General features: G+C 36.7%; 1 protein-coding gene across 1 annotated transcript in view; it reads right to left on the reverse strand.

The window, feature by feature from the left end:
- Positions 1-3,831: 3,831 nt before the first annotated feature.
- LOC119082576 (neurogenic protein big brain) overlaps positions 3,832-19,142 on the reverse strand; it is a 32,058-nt gene continuing 16,747 nt past the window's right edge. The window contains exons 4-6 of the mRNA XM_037192101.1: positions 8,608-8,815; positions 5,244-5,683; positions 3,832-5,067 (exon numbers count right to left, since the gene is read on the reverse strand). Of these exons, the coding sequence (XP_037047996.1) occupies positions 4,395-5,067; positions 5,244-5,683; positions 8,608-8,815 (1,321 nt within the window). The 3' untranslated portion in view covers positions 3,832-4,394. The remainder of the gene's footprint in view (positions 5,068-5,243; positions 5,684-8,607; positions 8,816-19,142) is intronic.

A 19,142-nucleotide genomic window follows, 5' to 3' on the forward strand; every position in this document is an offset into this window, starting at 1 on the left:
GTATCTTATTTTGAGCTATGTAAAATTGGTCATTTACTCAACCAAAGCTGCTAATCGTATTATTGGTATCAAAATACTACTCCATTTGACGTGGTAAAACTTCTATTACCCTGCTATGTGCTTTGGCTCAACCAAATTCAAATTTTTACAAATTTCATTCTACTTAAACGATAAAGAAAACGTAACCAATAACTTAGGGGAAGTACAATACAAAATCTATGACTTCAATAGTTGCATCCATCTTTTGAGTGGGTCAGGCTAATAAGTAGCGACCTACAGTGAAATTACCATTTGATTATTAGTCTGAATAAAAAAGAGATCGAGGCCCAGTTACGTTGATGATTACCGCATAATGAACATATTCAAATATTGATAAAAAAATAAACTTGGAACTGATACGTTTTAAGAGGCTCCGAGCGTTCAGCTCAGACACAAACCAAAAATTGAAGAAAAAATAGCAATATTCAGGAACATAAATCTGTAAGACTAAAGTAGGAAAACACATTCTGATGAGGCGAAAAACTCAATTTGGCCTTACTTTACCGAAATGTGGTCTCACATTATCACTTTTTAGAGTTCTATTCAATTAATTTTGCTATTTAAATCACCTCTGCAAGAGTACCGAATTTAAACTTTAGGTACACACTTCTATGCATTTAATTAAAAAATTCACAAACTAGTAACACTAATACGTTGTTGCACACATTTTTCACTGAAATTTTGTTCGACATTCTTAAAATTTGAGCATTTACCGTCACTATTAAATTTAAAAACTGTTTATTGTGTTAAAATCAGCCATTTTTCAATTTCGACACCGCGTCCTTGTTCACTTCGAAAAATTTCGTGAATGCTTGATGACATATTAAAACTTCGAAACGTGAAAACTAACCGTACTTTTAAAAAGAAAAACGGAAAAATAAAAATTTGAAAATGACAACAAAGAAATACATAACATCTCAACGTACGACGGATGAATGTGCGGTGATATTAATTTATGCTTCCGAGTTTTCGCTTACGGTTGTAAAAATTGTTAAAATTTCTAGAAATCCTAATAAAGACAATGAAAACATATGAGCACGACACAGAAAATTCCTCGTTTACAATTTCCGGTCGGCATATAGTTGATCTGAACCATTATGAGAATGAACTCGCATTCGTCTACTTGCAATCAACTATTTTCTTCTTCCCCATTCACTTGCATGAAGGCCATGTTACCGATTCTTCGTTCGTAACTAACATTACTTCAATATTCCGAAGATACAGAACTTTATTTTACCTGGAAAACATACTAATTTCAGAGGTGGTGTTATCTAACATGCAGAAAAAATTAAGTTAAAACGAATATACCAAGCCAAACAAACAGAGTATAGAGCATAGTTACTCTTCCCTTTCCCATGGATCGCGTGAAACGAGAGTGGATATAAAATGCTGTTTCGAACTCCGGATACAGTCGCGGTCAGAGGTTAGCGGGGTCTAACCATCTTCAGTCCATAATTATCCAAAATTACTAAATTGTTCTTTAGCCTGGATATACATGAAGGCCATGTTACCAATTTTATTTTAGTCAGTTTGCCCGTATATAAAGTGAGGCTCGAAATACCAATTCATTTTCGTAATAATCTAACTAGCATTGTTATATAGATTGAACGCATTGTAATTAATCTAATAATTTTTTAAATTCCTTTCAATGGCTTATTATTCGAAACTATCCGCGCAAAGTTTTAAACTTCGAAATTCGAATTCTGATTGTCATTAAGGATAACCCATAATATTATTAAGAATAATCACAAGCGTTTCATTCGAATGAAACGAGATGGCGACATAGTGTTTGGTTTGTATCAAAACTGAAGACTCGGAACCTCCTTATGTTAATTTTGCTGGTAAATTTTCGTATTAACTCTTGTCTATTAATTGTTATAATTTCCCGCAACTCCCATTGTGATATTGTGGGGAAATGTTGTGTTGTGGAGTGCGGGACAAACTACAGTGCACGTTAAGATTTTACCATATAACTGGCACTTGCTTCAAAGTTCCTGAAGAGAAGAGACAGAGCGTTGTTTGCACTCGATAAATGAATTTCATGTGGAAACCTTTACACAAGATATGTCGGCATCTGTATCTCGCAATCTTCGCTGAAGTTCATCAGTACTCATTGTTTCGTCATCAACTCAGAGTTGTCTCAACCTGTTCCTTTAGAACCTTGGTTTATACGAACTTCGTAGCCGATGACGCAATTTGTGTGTCACCACCTTCGTGATCAACTCAGAGTTGTCTTAATCTGAAGATTTCTTCCAAGTAACTGTAAATACGAAATTTGACTGGCCGAATGAACACGATTTCATTCACAGAGATAGGTTTTCATATAAATATGGATGAGTTTATGTCTCTGGAGACAGTAATTTGACAATTTGTATGGCCTTGGAACAGATCTGTTCTTTCAGAACCTTGATTTTCATATCGTAAACCGCTACTTTTCTAGGTCCTTCCATTGACTTTTCAAAAATGAACAGCTCCTGTCTGGTTTATTTGACCCTGCAGTGATTTTGGCACACATTTCGTTATTGTAAAAGGACGCTTGCGAGGGTTCATAGCTTTTTAGCCCCGTACGAAGTACAAAGGGGCTTATAGGATTACGATGCCGTGTGTAATTGATGGAATTCGAAGCAGACGGTAAGGGCAAAGTGTTTGCCTATGTTCATAGATGACGAATCCGCAATAAAAATTTGGGCCGTCTGTCCATCTGTCCGTCTGTCCGTCCGTCTGTCACGTCGATATCTTAAGTAAATCAAATCCGATTTCAAAATTATTTTTTTTCCTGAAAGATAGTCAAAATAGTGAGGTTAAGTTCGAAGATGGGCATATTCGGGTCGGCCCTTCGTGAGTTAGGGCCACCTAAGTGATTTAAGGTCTTTTGGTGATATTTATGGCAAAATAAACGATGGAAATGTAAATGACACGGCAAATGATAGGTATTGTCAATACCATTCCAGGAAAAAAAAGTTTTTTAAAATCGGGTGAGTGGACCGTGAGTTAGGGCCTTAGAAGTGAAATGCTACTAGGGCCCTATGTGTATTTTACATAGAACTCGAGTAAGTTTCATCCGTTTTTCGTAATTTTTGTTTCATTTGAAAGATAATCGAACACCGAATAGAATGTTGTTGAAAAAAAAATTAAATTTGGGTCCTTGGACTAAGGCCGCTACTAGGGCCCTATGTGTATTTTACATATAACTCGAGAAAATTTCATCCGTTTTCCGTATTTTTTGTTTCATTTGGAAGGTAATCAAAGGCCGAATAGAATGTAGTTGAAAAAAAAAAATTAAAATTTGGGTCCTTGGACAAAGGCCGGTACTAGAGCCCTATGTGTATTTTACATATAACTCGAGCAAATTTCATCCGTTTTTCGTAATTTTTGTTTGGATCCTCGGACTGAGGCCGATACTAGGCCCTATGTGTATTTATACTCAATAAATTAAAATTTTAAGGCTATTTGAAATTTTTGTTTTATTTGAAAGGAACGTCGTACGGGGCTTCGTGTACACATTCCATAATAATTTTCCCTTAACTACTTTAACCGGCGCAAAAGGCTTACGGTCAAAGTAGGGTGATAGACGCACTAGGGTCTCGTACGCAATAGATATACGGGTTTGTACGGGGCTCAGTCGCAGCAAACGCTCCGACTGTTCTGATGGCTCGTTTTCTGGTGCCTCTGATGTAGATAACAGATGAACTTTCTTGTTCGTGAAAGAATTGGTGCATCTTGCTCCCTTGCGTCCACGTGTGCGTACATTCTAACACAGAAAACGGGTTGTAAACAAAGCAGTGTCCTGTCGTTTTCCTATGATAGATTTTATTCAAAAAAAATTTACAATCTCCATTAAATACACATTTTAAAATCGTTTACAATTCTTAAGCTTAAAATTTGATCGATAAAAAAATTCTAAGAAAAATTGTAAATACATTTCCAGGGACTTAAAATTGCTTTAAAAATAAATTTCACAAAACAAAATTCAATCGAAAGCACATTACAAAATAAAAATCTTTTGTAAAATTTTTAAATATTTTTTTTTGTTTTCTTAAAAATTCTTAAATTAAAATATTTTTGAAATAAATATTTATGAGAGTCAGTCGTTTGGACATGAGTTACAATAATTTACATTTTCTTGTGCATCAGTTCTTCTTAACTTAACCATAAATTGATGAGACAAAAAGCTTAACATTAAATTTCCTTTACTTCTAATGTATGAAACTTACAATAGAATCGTTTAAAATTCGCAACATTTTAACGCTTGAACACAACTGTGATCTAAACTCCTTGTATTTACACTCACGCTCCATATGAGCTGCATTTGCAGACTCTTTGTTCTACTGCAAAAACGACACCCTCCTCACAATTTAAGTCTGTCGCACCATTTGCATTTGTTGCATACTATACGGATGCGACATTGACGATCCACTGCTAGGCGGCTTTCCATTGTATCCCTGTCTCTCCGACCCACTTGCCGATGTTTTCCTTTCCGGTTGGTTTGATCCACTTTTATTTTGCTGATAGCCGGGATTCATAGGATCACCGTTAATGGCATGACCGTTTTGATTGCGTGTCGGCGGTGTTACTGATGGTGGTGGACCATGATACGATCCGTATGAACTGTCATCGGATTGGGTTGATTGGCCGCGTCGTTGGCCGCTGGTAACACCATACATGGATTCTGGTCGATGGGCTCGATTCGAGAATTTGACTGCCGTTCCATCATCTCTCATTTCTCTGGGATCACGATCGTATTTGCATAATCCGTCACCAATACTTGCTGTTGTCACCGTACGTGTGCCGTAAACTGGTTGAAATGCTTGGCTATCTTGTGGCGGACGTTCCTGTTTCATTGATCCACGAATGCCGTAAATGCTTTCCGACCGTTGTTGTAATTGGTTTTGAACATTTTGATTTTGCAAGTGACTGTTCTGTGTGGACACTCTCATCGGGTACAGGCTTTGAGCGGGCACTAATGGTCCAGGCCGTGGGAAGTCACGATTGATTGCTGTCTGACTTTTAGCATAGACCGATTGAGACCTGTAAACGAAATGATCCAAAAATGTTAGAGAATGGAAGAAGTTTGCCACAATAATAAAGAGAGTGAGAAGCAGTTGTCTAAGGAAGAATTAAACATCTCTCAGTCATAAAACCCTTCCCCTCAATCAATTTTACCCCGAAAGCTTTCAATAGATAAAAGATTGTCATTTCCTTACCGATTCAGATTAGCTCTGGTCAACGGTGGTGATTTACAGTACAGCGATCTGGTGCCTCCATACAACGGCTCGTTATGATCAAACTTTGGCGCAATCGAAGTGGAATACAAGCTCTGACAATAGCCCGCACTTTGTTGGCTCAAAACTCCACCACCTGCCGACGATCGATAAGTGTTTGAATGGAATTTCTGCTGTTGCATGTTCTGCTTTTCCAAGTCCATGTCGTAGTTCAAATCATCTTCTGACTGCATACTGGACGAATCGTTGTCCAGGCTGTTTTTGTTGTCCTTAAAGTGACGCTTCGGATTGAAAATGTACTCGTACACCAATGCTGAAACGGCGCCACCGACTAATGGGCCAAACCAATACACCCAATGATTGTCCCATTTGTTCAGAACGAATGATGGACCCAACGATCGAGCTGGATTTAAATATGGCATCTGGAATGATAAGAAAAATGTCCGGTTCGGTGAGATCGTAAAATTGAGAATATAGAAAGAGTGTGACATGTTTGAGACATTGGTATTGTGTTCGGCGTTTTCTTATTCTTGTAAACGGAATAATGGTCATCACAGAAAATACCAAATTTAATCGTAAATACATTCAAAACTCTCTCGGGCAAAGCAAATAGAAATTAATCGTTGCATCCTGCGTCCTTTGAATGAAATGTTTTTTCAGTTGGAGTCTTTTGTGATTTAGTTCTTTTCTGTTGAAAATTCGAAAATTCTACCTGAAGAATTCAAAAACTAATATTCACGCACGTTTCATCTCTGATTATCTGATTTATTACAAGGAGAAAACTCTGCATTGAAGGATATTAAAAGACATTTCGACCGTTACAAAATGGTTGTGCACAAAGGATATCCAAACTGATTTCATTGCATAAAAGAAGATGAATGCATCGACCGTTTTTGCTTCAATATTTCTTTCTTTTTTGTGAGTCCTATTTTGGCCGACACTATGTTAACTGATTTCAATGTGGGACGAACGATAATTTTACGACTAAATGGAATAAAAAGAACTGTTGCCGGATTGGTGTGTACACATTTTATATCTTGAACAAGAGAGAATATAAAAACTAGGACAACGTAAGAAAAGGTGAATAATTTGATAAATTAAAATCGGTTTTGTAACAAAGAATTATACCAAAATCGGTGGTCGATAGGCGATACTGTAAACAATAGAAGTAAAAGATTCAATGAGTAAATGGCGACGCTCTTGCCGTTTCTGAAAGGTTTAAGGAGTTAAGAGCAAGGAGTGCAAGGGTGTCACTCTTAAAACTTCATGGAATTCTAATTTTAATCAATACGGCTTAGCCTTCCATTCTCTGAGTAGGTCTGAGTCTGAGTCAGATTATACGCCAATTTTAAAGTTCATGTAGCTTTCGCCCGTATAAGGATGTACAAAGCAACACAAATTCTGGCAGTGAAAAAATTTGGAGCATTTTTTCATACAAAATAGTACTCTATTTGACAGCTGTCAATAAAAGCACTTTTGCTTGAAGAGAGTTGACTGAAGCAAATTCCTGTCTAAATTTCACTAACGTCGACTGTAGACTTTAAACAATTGTTTTACCGATCGAAAGACTCCTAAATTACCCCTTACATCTTCTTTCTAAATAATGGAGCATTTTAAACCGTGGCCCTACAAAAATTGTTGGCCTTTTCGTTTTTCAAATTAGCTCATGATTTTCATGTCTCAAATGACAATCTCGTTTTATGGCAGATTTTTAGACCCGTACGAAGTACTGGGGTCTTATGCGTTTACGCATACGTCCGTAACACGTCGAATTGAACTCCCTGAGTAAGGGGAAACCTATTGTGGTTGTCTAGAGATGCCAAATCAGTGAAAAAAAAAATGTCCGTCTGTCCGTCTGCACGATAACTTGAGTAAAACGCATCCGATTTTGAAAATTCTTTTTGTTCCCGTTTGGTAATGTCAAAAGACAGGCTAAGTTCGAAGATGAGTGATTTTGGATCGACCCCTCCCGAGCTGTGGCCCAATAAGTGCTTTACGGTTTTTCGAAGATATCTCCGGACATTTAAACGTTACACTTGTAAGTGATACGTCAAATAAAAGGTTTTTACAATACCGATCGACAAAAAAAACTTTTAGGAAATCGGATGACCGACTCGTGAGTTAGACCCCTTGGTGTGAAACAGGCACAGGGCGGCAAGCAGTTTTTGCTTGTAGGTCGGCCACATTTCAACATATTTCGTCTGTTTTAGCTTTATTAGATAGGTATTGACCGTACCAATCAGGAAAAAAAAAGTTTTTGAAATTATGTTCTCCGGAGCGTGAGCTAGGTCTCTTGGAGTGAGCTCTTATCTGGCTACTCGGCCGTACAGTGAACGTGGAGTATTTTGTCAATATCTCGAGCAATTGACCCTCTGCAAGTTTGTAGCCTACGCCTACATTTAGGCGGAAAATATTCGTTTTTCGATGATTTCTTTGAACTATTTTTTTTTTTAAGTGCAACCATTGAGGCGCGCAAAAATGTGTTAATTTTAAAGTAAAAATTGGTTTGTGGGTGATAAGCTATCCCACTTGGAGAAATCTTTGCAGATTGTGTAACACACATCTTAACAAACAAAAACTAAATTGAATCGCTGATCACTCTTAAAACTTTTATGAATACTGTCGGTAAAATGTTCACGTGTCGTCGAGTAATATTTCATAAAATATTCTTGAGTTAAGCTTTTATCGCTTCTATAAATTCGAATTAATCCGAGAAAAGAAGTTTTTTTTTTCGTCTTCCGTAATATTCATTTGTAAATTTGATTTCTACCAGCTTTACATAATAACCCCGGTATCGGCACGGCATACAAACATTTTAATGTCCGTATTATATACCTACCCAAACGAGAACGACACATTTAAAGTTAAGCTGAAGAAAGAAACAGGAAAAAAAGCCGTGTGTGTAGCATATTCGAAACTTAATAAATTCCGAAAGAGCAGGTGTTTTAGAACCAGATTGAATGCACTCTCGGGATGATTAAACAGCATTTATATATTTACGATGGCGAAAAATTTTTCACGGACATTTAACAGCATTCAACGAACTAACTTCTTGTTTCGTCAGTTATGTTCACATTTTTCGCAACAATTTTCGTTGATATTTTAGCGGTGGTTTCACAGAATGAAAGCAAAGTAATTATCGAGTATTTTACTTCTTTCGATCGAATTATTGTCAATGCAATCATACGGAATCCACTCATTAGTAGAACTGTCCAGAGATAATTTCATATTTTTGTCTTCGATATGTTCGCAAAGCCGCCTGGCAAAGAATTCTTAATGAACGAAAGTCCATTCAATCAAACGAAAAGCACCAAGAAAAAAAACGCCTTTTAGTCTTTCTACTTACCGATACAAAGCTGCACGCACTGTACGCAGCACCAATAGCCACTGACGAACTACCGAAATACGACTTGTATGAATGGGTCGACATGAAATAGGCCAGCACAACGACGAATGTTAAAATAAACTCAACACCGAAACGTTCCCATGCAGCCAGTGCTGCACTGTGTGAAACAGCAGCTTGCAAGTTTCCCTGATAACCGGGTACGGTGACACTGTAAAGAAAATAAAAAGAGTTCAAAATGCTAAACAGGTTCAATGGGTTATTGAAAGGTTGAATCTTTAAATTTATTTTGTTTACGGCATCCAGTCGCATGCATCTTATACAGCAGCGATATAAGTTAGAGATTAGTTTCGATTAGAAATAGGTCGTAAATAACATTGTAGTACTCGAACATCAAACGATTGATTTATTTTGTTGGAAGATGGAATTAATTAGGGGTTAATGGCAATGAGATGGTAAGAGAAACCAAAGAGTCTGTCTATCGATCGACGTAACGAAGTTATCTCAAAAGACTGCGTAAATTGAAGAAGGAGATAATTTTTAAGAAAGGTCAACTCAGACCAACCGGATGTTAATGAATCGGGTGACACTGTGACACGTCAAGCTCTTCGAGTTCAATTAACGTAAAGCTAAGAGGCTAAAGACAAAACCTTTTTCGTTGATAGAAATCGATTTATGTGTGGCACCAGCAAAGTTGAAATATGTGCACACAAATCCATTGAGTTCATCGAGCTCATATATTTTAAAACTTCGACGGCTTTATGTGTCGACGAGTATTTACGTAATTTTTTTTTTTATTGAAATAATATCCTTTCATTGGAACAGAACTTCAACTCTAATCTCTTAAAATGAAGTCTTGATTTCAAATACGGATGGTAAATATATTTACGTTTCCGTGTGGCTGCATTTTATTAGGAATTTGAATATTGTAGATTGATGTTACGGTTACGTTCTTGTATAACATTCAATATTAGGGCGTATCGAATTTTGAGAATTTTAAGGGTCGCGATAGCCTGTGTGCGGAAAACGTAGATCATTGAAAACTAAGTCCAGGCATATGGTTGATGGATCCGAAGGTGCCCGGGAAGAAGTCCCACCGGACGACTTTAACTTTCAAATGGTCATAACTCGGAAAGTTGAGAGTATTTCTGAAAACAATGTTCTAGCAGGATGTTGAGCGTTAAAAACTCTACAAAACTGCCAAAGAAACCGATGGTCCAAAAGGTGTGTCTGTCGAGGTTTTCTAACATCGAAAGTTCGACATTTTCGTTTTTGACTTTTATTTCCTGAGAGACAAATTATTAAGTTTAGCTTTTGGCATGAGGTTGTAGAGGAGGTCGAGTACTACCAGTACACTAGGCATTGTCCCGGTCGGCGATCCATCCGAAACCACTTTTTCAACATTAATGAATGAACTTTTTAAGTGTACCCACGTCGCCCACGAAGCCAGTGCAGACACTGTAACCGGTGTTGCTGAGTCGAGGTAACCTTGGCCAGTAAGTGCACATAATATTCCATAACAGTATCAACCATATGCCTGGAATTAGTTTTCAATGATCTACGTTTTCCGCACACAGGCCCTTAAAATTCTAAAAATTCGATACGCCCTATTCAATATTGAGCATTGAAAGTAGCTGTGTGTCGCAAGAGGAATGAATTTTATTTTCGTTTTTTAAAAGGAAGCATTGTTGCTTCTATCTGTCAATTGGGATGCTTACGTCCTCATGTAACTACTTCATGTCTTACGTAGACATCATTCAAGCAATGGAAATGCTACGTTTGTATGGTATATGGAAGACTACAATATGAATGAACCCATTTGCCAAAGCTATGTGTATTGTGTATATTGTGTTGTACCCTCCAGTTGTTGCACACAATGGCTATCAACGGGAGAGAACCGAATCGTCTTTCTAATTTATCCTGAATTGAGGCAGTTTCTTAGACTGCCTTGGTGACTGCAGTTTCAAAGGTAAAAAAATGATCTCAACAGTTTTGGACGATTAAAAGAGACTTGCCCGATTTCGTTCTCAATAATACGAAAATCTGAGCGAACAATCTCATTTATTTGGATAAACAACAAAAGAAATGAATAAAAAGATGATCCCTCTTTTAACGCATTCATAAACAACTCAAACAATGCAGTTTTTACAAACAATGGCTTTCTGCATCCATACACTCATGATGATTATGTACGTTCTACGTATTTCATGGTATGGTGATAAATGGGAATACTTTTTGGAACATAATGCCACAGAGAATAAAACAAAATAAGTTTTTTTTTTGTTTAAAGACCACTTATGCCCTTCACAGACACAATATGCGCGGTCATACAAAGGGTCAAATCATTTTGTTTGTTATTTACGTTGCAAAATTATTCCTTCGTTTTTTTTTTGGGTGATCGCAAGTTCACTGGGTCATTAGGCATTCTTTATGCACATTTTTTTTTGGATCGAATTCACTCACAATTTGTATGGAACATAATGACTGAACAGTTTTTTATGTAAATCATTGGTCAATGAATCGTTAATTTTGGGTATTGTTTGTTGAATGTGATTATTGGATTATTTGTTTGCAATTTGTTGGTGAATGCGGAATGAAGTAGCATCAGGTGCTTTGTGCTCAGGGTGAATGCTGGATGATTTTCAGTAAATTGAAGGCATTTTAGCAAAATGACGAAGCAATTGATATTGTTCTGAGCATGATATCGATGAGAAATTTAAAAAAAAATTCTGTCTGGAGAGTTTGCAATAACAATAACAAATCGAACTGTTGCTGGAATCCAACAACGCAGATCAGCAGCATTTCGTAATGATATAAGGAATTACCTAAACAAGTACGATTTACCATCTGAAAACGAGCCGTCAGAACAGTCGGAGCGTTTGCTGCGACTGAGCCCCGTACGAACCCGTACATCTATTGCGCACGTGACCCTAGTGCGTCTGTCACCCTAGTTGAAGTCAAATTATTATGAAATGTGTACATCTTAGAAATTGCGCATGGCGCAATTACAAAGCCCCGTACGACGTTCTTTTCAAATGTAACACAAATTTCAAGTTGACCTAAAATTTTAATTTATTGAGAGGCCTAAGGCCTTAGTCCAACGACCCAAATTTAATTTGTTTTCAACATCATTATATTCGGCCTTCGATTACCTTCCAAATGAAACAAAAATTAGGAAAATCGGACGAAATTTACTCGAGATATATGCAAAATACACTTAGGGCCGTGTAGCGGGCTTAGTCCAAGGACCCAATTTTTTTTCCAACAATATTCTATTTGGTGTTCGATTACCTTTCAAATGAAACAAAATTTAGGAAAATCGGATGAAATTTACTCGAGTTATATGCAAAATACACTTAGGGCCGAGGAGCGGCCTCAGTCCAAGGACCTAATTTTCAAACATTTTTCTCACCACATTCTATTCGGTATTCAATTACCTTTCATATAAGACAAAAATTAGCAAAATTGGATGAGATTTACTCGATTTATATGCAAAATACACTTAGGGCCGAGGAGCGGCCTCAGTCCAAGGACCCAAATTTAAAACGTTCTTCGCCACATTATATTCGGGCTTCGATTACCTTTCAAATGAAACAAAAATCACGAAAAAAGGATGAAATTTACTCGAGTTATATGCAAAATACACTTAGGGCCGAGTAGCCTTTCACTTCTAGGGCCCTAACTCACGGGCCATTCACCCGATTTTAATAAACTTTTTTTTCCTGGATCGGTATCAACATTACCTATCTTTTCATTTACATTTCCAACGTTTTTTTTTGCCGTAAATATCCCCAAAAGACCTTAAAGCACTTAGGCGACCCTAACTCCCGAAGGGCCGACCTAAATATGCCCATCTTCGAACTTAGCCTCACTATTTTGACTATCTTTCAGGGAAAAAAATTTTTGAAATCGGATTTGATTTACTCAAGATATCGACGTGACGGACAGACGGACAGACGAACAGAAGGACAGACGGACAGACAAAATTTTTATTGCGGATTCGTCATCTATGAACATAGGCAACCACTTTGCCCTTACCGTCTGCTTCGAATTCCATCAATTACACACCGCATCGTAATCCTATAAGCCCCTTTGTACTTCGTACGGGGCTAAAAATGAACAAGCAAAACCTCTTCAGGAGCCCAGTCTTACTGGTTTGAGGACGAATTGGACGTATTTCGCAGTGGACAATTTTATAAATGCACAGAAAGGTATTCGTCAATAGAAGCTGAAACTTCTTTCAAACATTTCTTTTTCAAGGTACACGAAATGTAAAAGGTCGTTTGGGGTGTCTCTAGTCACTAGCTATTTTCGTTGTTTTTTAGATTTAGCAGAACCGCTAGAAGTTCACTGAAATAGTCAAATGTTGACCAATTACTTAATCGTCTCATTTCTCATTGCGGATTAATTTTAAACCCAATAAGACCCTATTTCCTCCAAAAGTACATGCAATTATCTTTCCAATGACATGCCACACCACCTTCATGTGCCTGGAAAAAAATATCCACAAGAAAGGTGCATGTTTTAAGTTTTCAATCATCTTCCACACAAGCGTTAAAGGATTTTTTTTGAAAATCGTTTCGGCTTCGAGGGACCAGTACTTTTTTAGGCACAAATAAAAAAGTCAACGGAAAAGCCAGTTCGATTTTGATGGGCTGTTTTCCAAAAGAATCCTTCTGAAGACTTCTGGAGCTGTCCATAAAGTACCATCATTTTCGACTTGTAAACTACATATGACCTTTTTGTTCCTGCACCATTACGTGAAAGAGACGTATTGCAGGGAAGATTTCGAATTATAAGATTAGGGAACAGTTAGTGAGTAAACTGAAACCTTTTCAGTTTGGATTTGGGATTAAAGGGGGAGCTGAGGCTTTAGTTCACGCTGTGCGTGAATTTTGTAAGATTAAGCATGATAAGCCGATGGCTCTTGTTAAGTTTGACTTTGAGAATGCATTTAATATGCTTTTTAGGAAGTTTATGTTAGGAGAGGTTAAAGATATTTGCCCGGAGTTGTTTCCCTTGTTGCAACAAGCATATCGGCTTGTTTCGAATCTGTATTTCGCTGATAATCCCTTGTTGTCTCAAAGAGGCTATCAGCAGGGAGACCCGTTGGGTCCTACAGGTTTCTGTATAGGTATAATGCGAATGACGCATTCCCTTTTGCCTCGATTTAATAGCTGGTATTTAGACGATGGTACTATAGGTGATGAATTATCGACTGTTTTAGTTGATATTCAGAAAGTGTTATCATTCTATGACGTTTCAGGACTACGCCTAAATACGAAGAAATGTGAAGTTTTCTTTATCAATGCGACCCCTGATGAAGAAGTTCATATGTATGCTGATATATCAGCTTTGTTACCGGGTATTAAGAAGGTTGATGAATCTTCCTTAGAACTGTTAGGTACACCGATATTTGAGACAGGTTTAGAGAGGATGTTTTCTTCTAAGACCAAATCAGTTAAGTTGATGTGTGACCGACTTAAACTGATGGATGTCCATCCTGCTTTGTGTGTTTTTAAGAAGTCGTTGAGTGGTTGTAGATTTAATTACTTGATGCGTACTTCTAGAGCCTACTTGTTACCCGATCATCTTAGATCTGTTGATGAGATGTTTCGGTCGACATTGGAGGCTATTACGAATACGAGAATAGAAGGTTTGTCGTGGGATCAGGCATCTCTCCCTTTGTATTGTGGAGGTGTAGGTATTAGGAGAGTTGAGGATTTGGCAGTGCCAGCCTATTTATCGTCTGTTTATTCGTCGTCAGAATTATGTGGTGTCATACTCCAAAAGTTTAACTTAAAAATAATTAATGATCAGATTTTACAATTAATCGATGAAATTCCTCGTAATTTTGTTCCAGAAACTGATACGCTTAAAAAAGAACAAAGGAATTGGGATCTTCCGAAGATCAAACATCAATTCGATGAGTTGTTTGAAAATGGTGATCTTAAGATTCGTGCCCGATTACCTGCGTCATCAACTAAAGAATCTTCAAAGTGGCTGCAAGTGATCCCATCGAGTCAATTAGGATTGTTATTGGATAACAACTCTGCCAGAATTGCTGTTGGACTTAGAGTGGGTTCACAATTATGTGAGGAACACAAATGTATTTGCGGTAAAATGGTAGAGAGAGACGGTTTGCATGGTCTATCATGCGCTAAATGCGCAGAAGGAAAATTGGCTAGACATGATATTATGAATAACATCTTCGCTCATGCTTTCTCTAGGCCAGGTGTCCCAAATATTATACAGCCCACAGGTGTTTCAAGAGATGATGGTAAAAGACCAGACGGCATGACGTTGATACCGTGGAGTCATGGTAAATCACTCTTGTGGGATGTGACTGTGAGGGATACTATGGCTGCTTCTTATATTAATGATTCTTCAAAGAAAGCTCGCACAATCGCAGACAAAGCTGAGAGACATAAGCATAACCATTATATTTCTCTAAAACAAAATTATTTACTAACACCACTCGCCTTCGAGACTCTAGGGTGTATGGGCCCAGAAACGAAGAAATTCATAGACAAATTGGGTTCCTTAATGAAAAAAGCAACTGGTGAAGCTAAATCGAAATACTATCTTTTACAAAGAATCTCAATCGCGATACAACGTGGAAATGCCGCTTGCATTTATGGGGAAAAAGAAGATTGATGATTTTTATTTATTGTAATTTTATTTTTTTTTATATGAAAAGATCGACTTTTTACTGGCTGCGCCACTATTGTGAGCAGTCTTTTTTGTCGCTACAATAAAATAATTACGTGAAAGCGTTCTTTAATGAGGACATATACTTCTCAAAGATTTTTATCACAGACTATAACGGATTCGAGACTTAAGTCTTTAAGGCTTATAAGTGTAAGAAAATTAGAAGTTACAGAACATAGAGATTTGCAGATTCGCCTGTAGAAGAGTTTCGTTTTAGAGTGACTTTGTTTAGAACTAATTTTCGTTACAATGCTGTGGAACGAGGTTACGAATTTCAATGAAATGCAAAAATCTAAATGCTTCGTACTGAATGTATAAATTTGAATCTGTTGCTAGAAAAAAATCTGTTCAAATTGGATGCCACCACCAAAACCAAATAATAACATGTGTATCAACCCAGCATATCAACCCAGTATCACATAAATCAACAAGCACTTCTAAAACAACAATCGGAAAAAGGTTTCGTGTATCGTAAAAATATGTCGGAAAAAAAATTAAGAAGAAAAATTCAAATTGAATTCCATTTCGATTCAATTCTAACAAAAAATAAATGATTATGCCGCAGATATCCTCTTCCGACCACACATTTATTTATGAATATGGTGCAAGTGCCCTATTGTTACAATTAAATGGTTTGGTACTGAGTGCATTTTATTTTCACATCTTTTTCGCCTTTTTTAACCCCTGAGTTTGTTTTACGTATAATTCATAATAAATAATATTTGTTATGAAGAGGGATTGTATCACCATAAATATAAATACGAACACTCCAAATGTAGTTAATAAAAAAAAACAGCGCAGTTCCTGCTATAACACACAAATATTATATGCAAATAACAATCACAATGCACTCAATTTCTAGAAAAAAAAAATGGAAAAAGGGAAAAACGGTGTCAAACAAGAGGACAATAATCATAAAAACTCAACTCGTTATAATAAGTACATATGTGTGGTTAGGCCATAAATATGAACTGCTTTTTTTCTGTCACAATGCATAAAGATCAGTTCAACTGCAATCGAAACAAATAGGGGTGACGTGTCCTTTAAGGTCAGAGGTGTGTGTATGTACAAAGTGGTTTGCTATTGTGATTGCACGGAAAGATATATTTTTACGGTCTGGTAATATAGTTGAAACAAAGACATATGCCTCAAAAAATGAGCAATGATCATTAGGAAACCCAAGGAAAAATCCGTTTGAATTAAAAAAAGATTTTTTTTTGTAGAACTCGTTCCCCTTTCTTTTAAGTCTAACTTATTCAGCCGATTTGAATAGAGTAAGAATTTGAAGCCAACTGTAAAGATATGGAAATAGAAACCAACAACGTGTATCGTTCTTATAATTACTATTGAACATATGCCACTGTGATGCTCTCGGGTTTTTTTTTCTTCTTCTTTATTGAACATAGACACAAAAAGATTTCTTTCAAACACATCCTCCCTGATCGGTTGTTTTTTATGTACTTTTTTTTATGAACACTGATGACATAAATCCTTATAAAATTGTATTATAACCCATCGTTGCAGCTGCGTCTCTAGGTAGTATTTATATTTTTCTATTGAAGGAGTCTGCATGTTTTTGAAAATTTAGAAGAAGAGAAAATGGGTTCGTGTTGAAGTCCTACAGAATCAGACGATTTTTTTTAATGGAATCATCCATTTTCTTCGACGATTTCAATTAATTACATATCATCAATTCTTTCTCAAAAGTGTGGTCCTAGGGTACCACACACCATAGTCATTAACGTAGGCACACTTTGAAGGATGTCGACGTTTTGAGCGCAGCTTACAAACGGCTATGTCATCTGTAATCGACAGTATCGACAGTAACGACAGTAACGACAGTAACGACAGTAACGACAGTAACGACAGTAACGACAGTAACGACAGTAATGACAGTAACGACAGTAACGACAGTAACGACAGTAACGACAGTAACGACAGTAACGACAGTAACGACAGTAACGACAGTAATGACAGTAACGACAGTAACGACAGTAACGACGGTAACGACGGTAACGACAGTAACTCAAGAGATGACCTCTAGTATATTAGGATAGTATATGCAAAGCTTGCTGTTAAAACTAGTGAAGTAAAAGATTTTGTATCAATCTGTCGAAAATACTTAGATCAATAGAAGTAGCAGACCTGATCGGTATTATAACGTCAATGTTATGAACATTTTGATTACCACAATTATAAATAAACGGCAAGCGTCTCACTTATTTATCAAATCTTGTACTTCATAAACTTCACTATACATTTCGTTTTCGTTACATCCCTTGCCTAAGCTCATCGTTTATTTTTTGTCATTGTTCGCTTGCCGTGATGTTATGCACATCTTTAAATTCCAATCTTCTAAGATGAATTTATGAAATAAAATTTGACTCTCGTCACAGTACTGCTACTAGCACGAACATAGAAAATATTCGGAGGCTGATGAAATCACAGTAGGTATTGCGCTTCTGTTATACAGATAGATGACTTGTTTTCGTTGTATAAGTTGAAACATGCAATACAAACAATCCTAACGGTAGTTTGTATCACTAAAGCCTCCAAATTTGACATTTGTCAATTCAGTGTTCATGCCAGTAGCAGTGCGGTGCTCTCGTACATGAGTCAATTGAAATGATATTCATATTCCGATCAAAGTCGAAACGAATTTAACGATTGATGTGCATTGCAACTTAATTGCTTTCAGATGGTGATCTACATTTCCATGACCGAAAAACACTAAAAATAATCTATCATTACCCTGAAATCTCTCACGATTTGTTCGAACAATTAACCGAATTAATCTATGCATTAGATGTGCCCTTCGAAAAGCTAACGAAAAGATTAAAATATTATTTAAAATTTAGTTAACCCCAAAAATTGTTTAATGTGTGTCTTACTACATACTATATAAGCATGGAGTCACACACCGTTCCCACAGTATTATATACCATGATACGGAACGTGTGATTTATATTATGAAAAACATAAATAAATCTATGTGAAAACGAAAAGAAAACACTTGCTACAAACATGGTTAAGCCGAGGGAATATGGGGATATTTTATCGGAAACGTGTAGTTACATACAATGTTAATTCAACTATTAAATCATTGTTACACACAAATCCCATACAGTACAAGTTTATTAGTACACTCCAGGGAATATTTTAAATTAATTTTTACGGGACACTTTCGGCTGCATGCATGTCAGGGAAGGGAAAACATGGTCTCACCTTGTGATCACATAGATGTGTACCGTTTACACTTTCAAACAATTTCCACAACAAAATTGATGGTACAATTGCCGTAAAAAGTGATTTGGATGCACATACATCAAATGAATGATATTCCACCAATAAAAATCATTTTAATTAGTATACAATTCAATGTACATAATGTACGAATTACGACTGAAAAAAGTCATAATTCCATGCATCTTATTCCACATACTCGTATAAATCTAACATATATCTCTCCGATTGTTTGTGCGTTAATAAAAATCACTGTGTGGTTTAAGTGGTCAGCATGTCGATTTAACGAACGATGATAAGTAAATATTTTCTCATCGTTTCATATGCTTATTCAAATCTGAAGACATTAGATAAGAGAGATAAAGTAGCAGGATGTGAACGAAATAACTTTTTAAAAGCCGTGCGAAATGTTTAGTCGGTCGTATCGACAACTTTTATTTTCAAAGATGCACTACTCGTAAGAACGTCACATAAAGATGTGTTGAGTGCAATTTACAAACGGCTATGTTATGCGTAAATCGACAGTAATGACAAGAACAAGGGATACCTTCTTGATAATATGTTGTTATGCAAGCCTGATGTTG

Source organism: Bradysia coprophila, unplaced genomic scaffold (genome assembly GCF_014529535.1).
Source record: "Bradysia coprophila strain Holo2 unplaced genomic scaffold, BU_Bcop_v1 contig_476, whole genome shotgun sequence".
Taxonomy (NCBI): Eukaryota; Metazoa; Arthropoda; class Insecta; order Diptera; family Sciaridae; genus Bradysia; species Bradysia coprophila.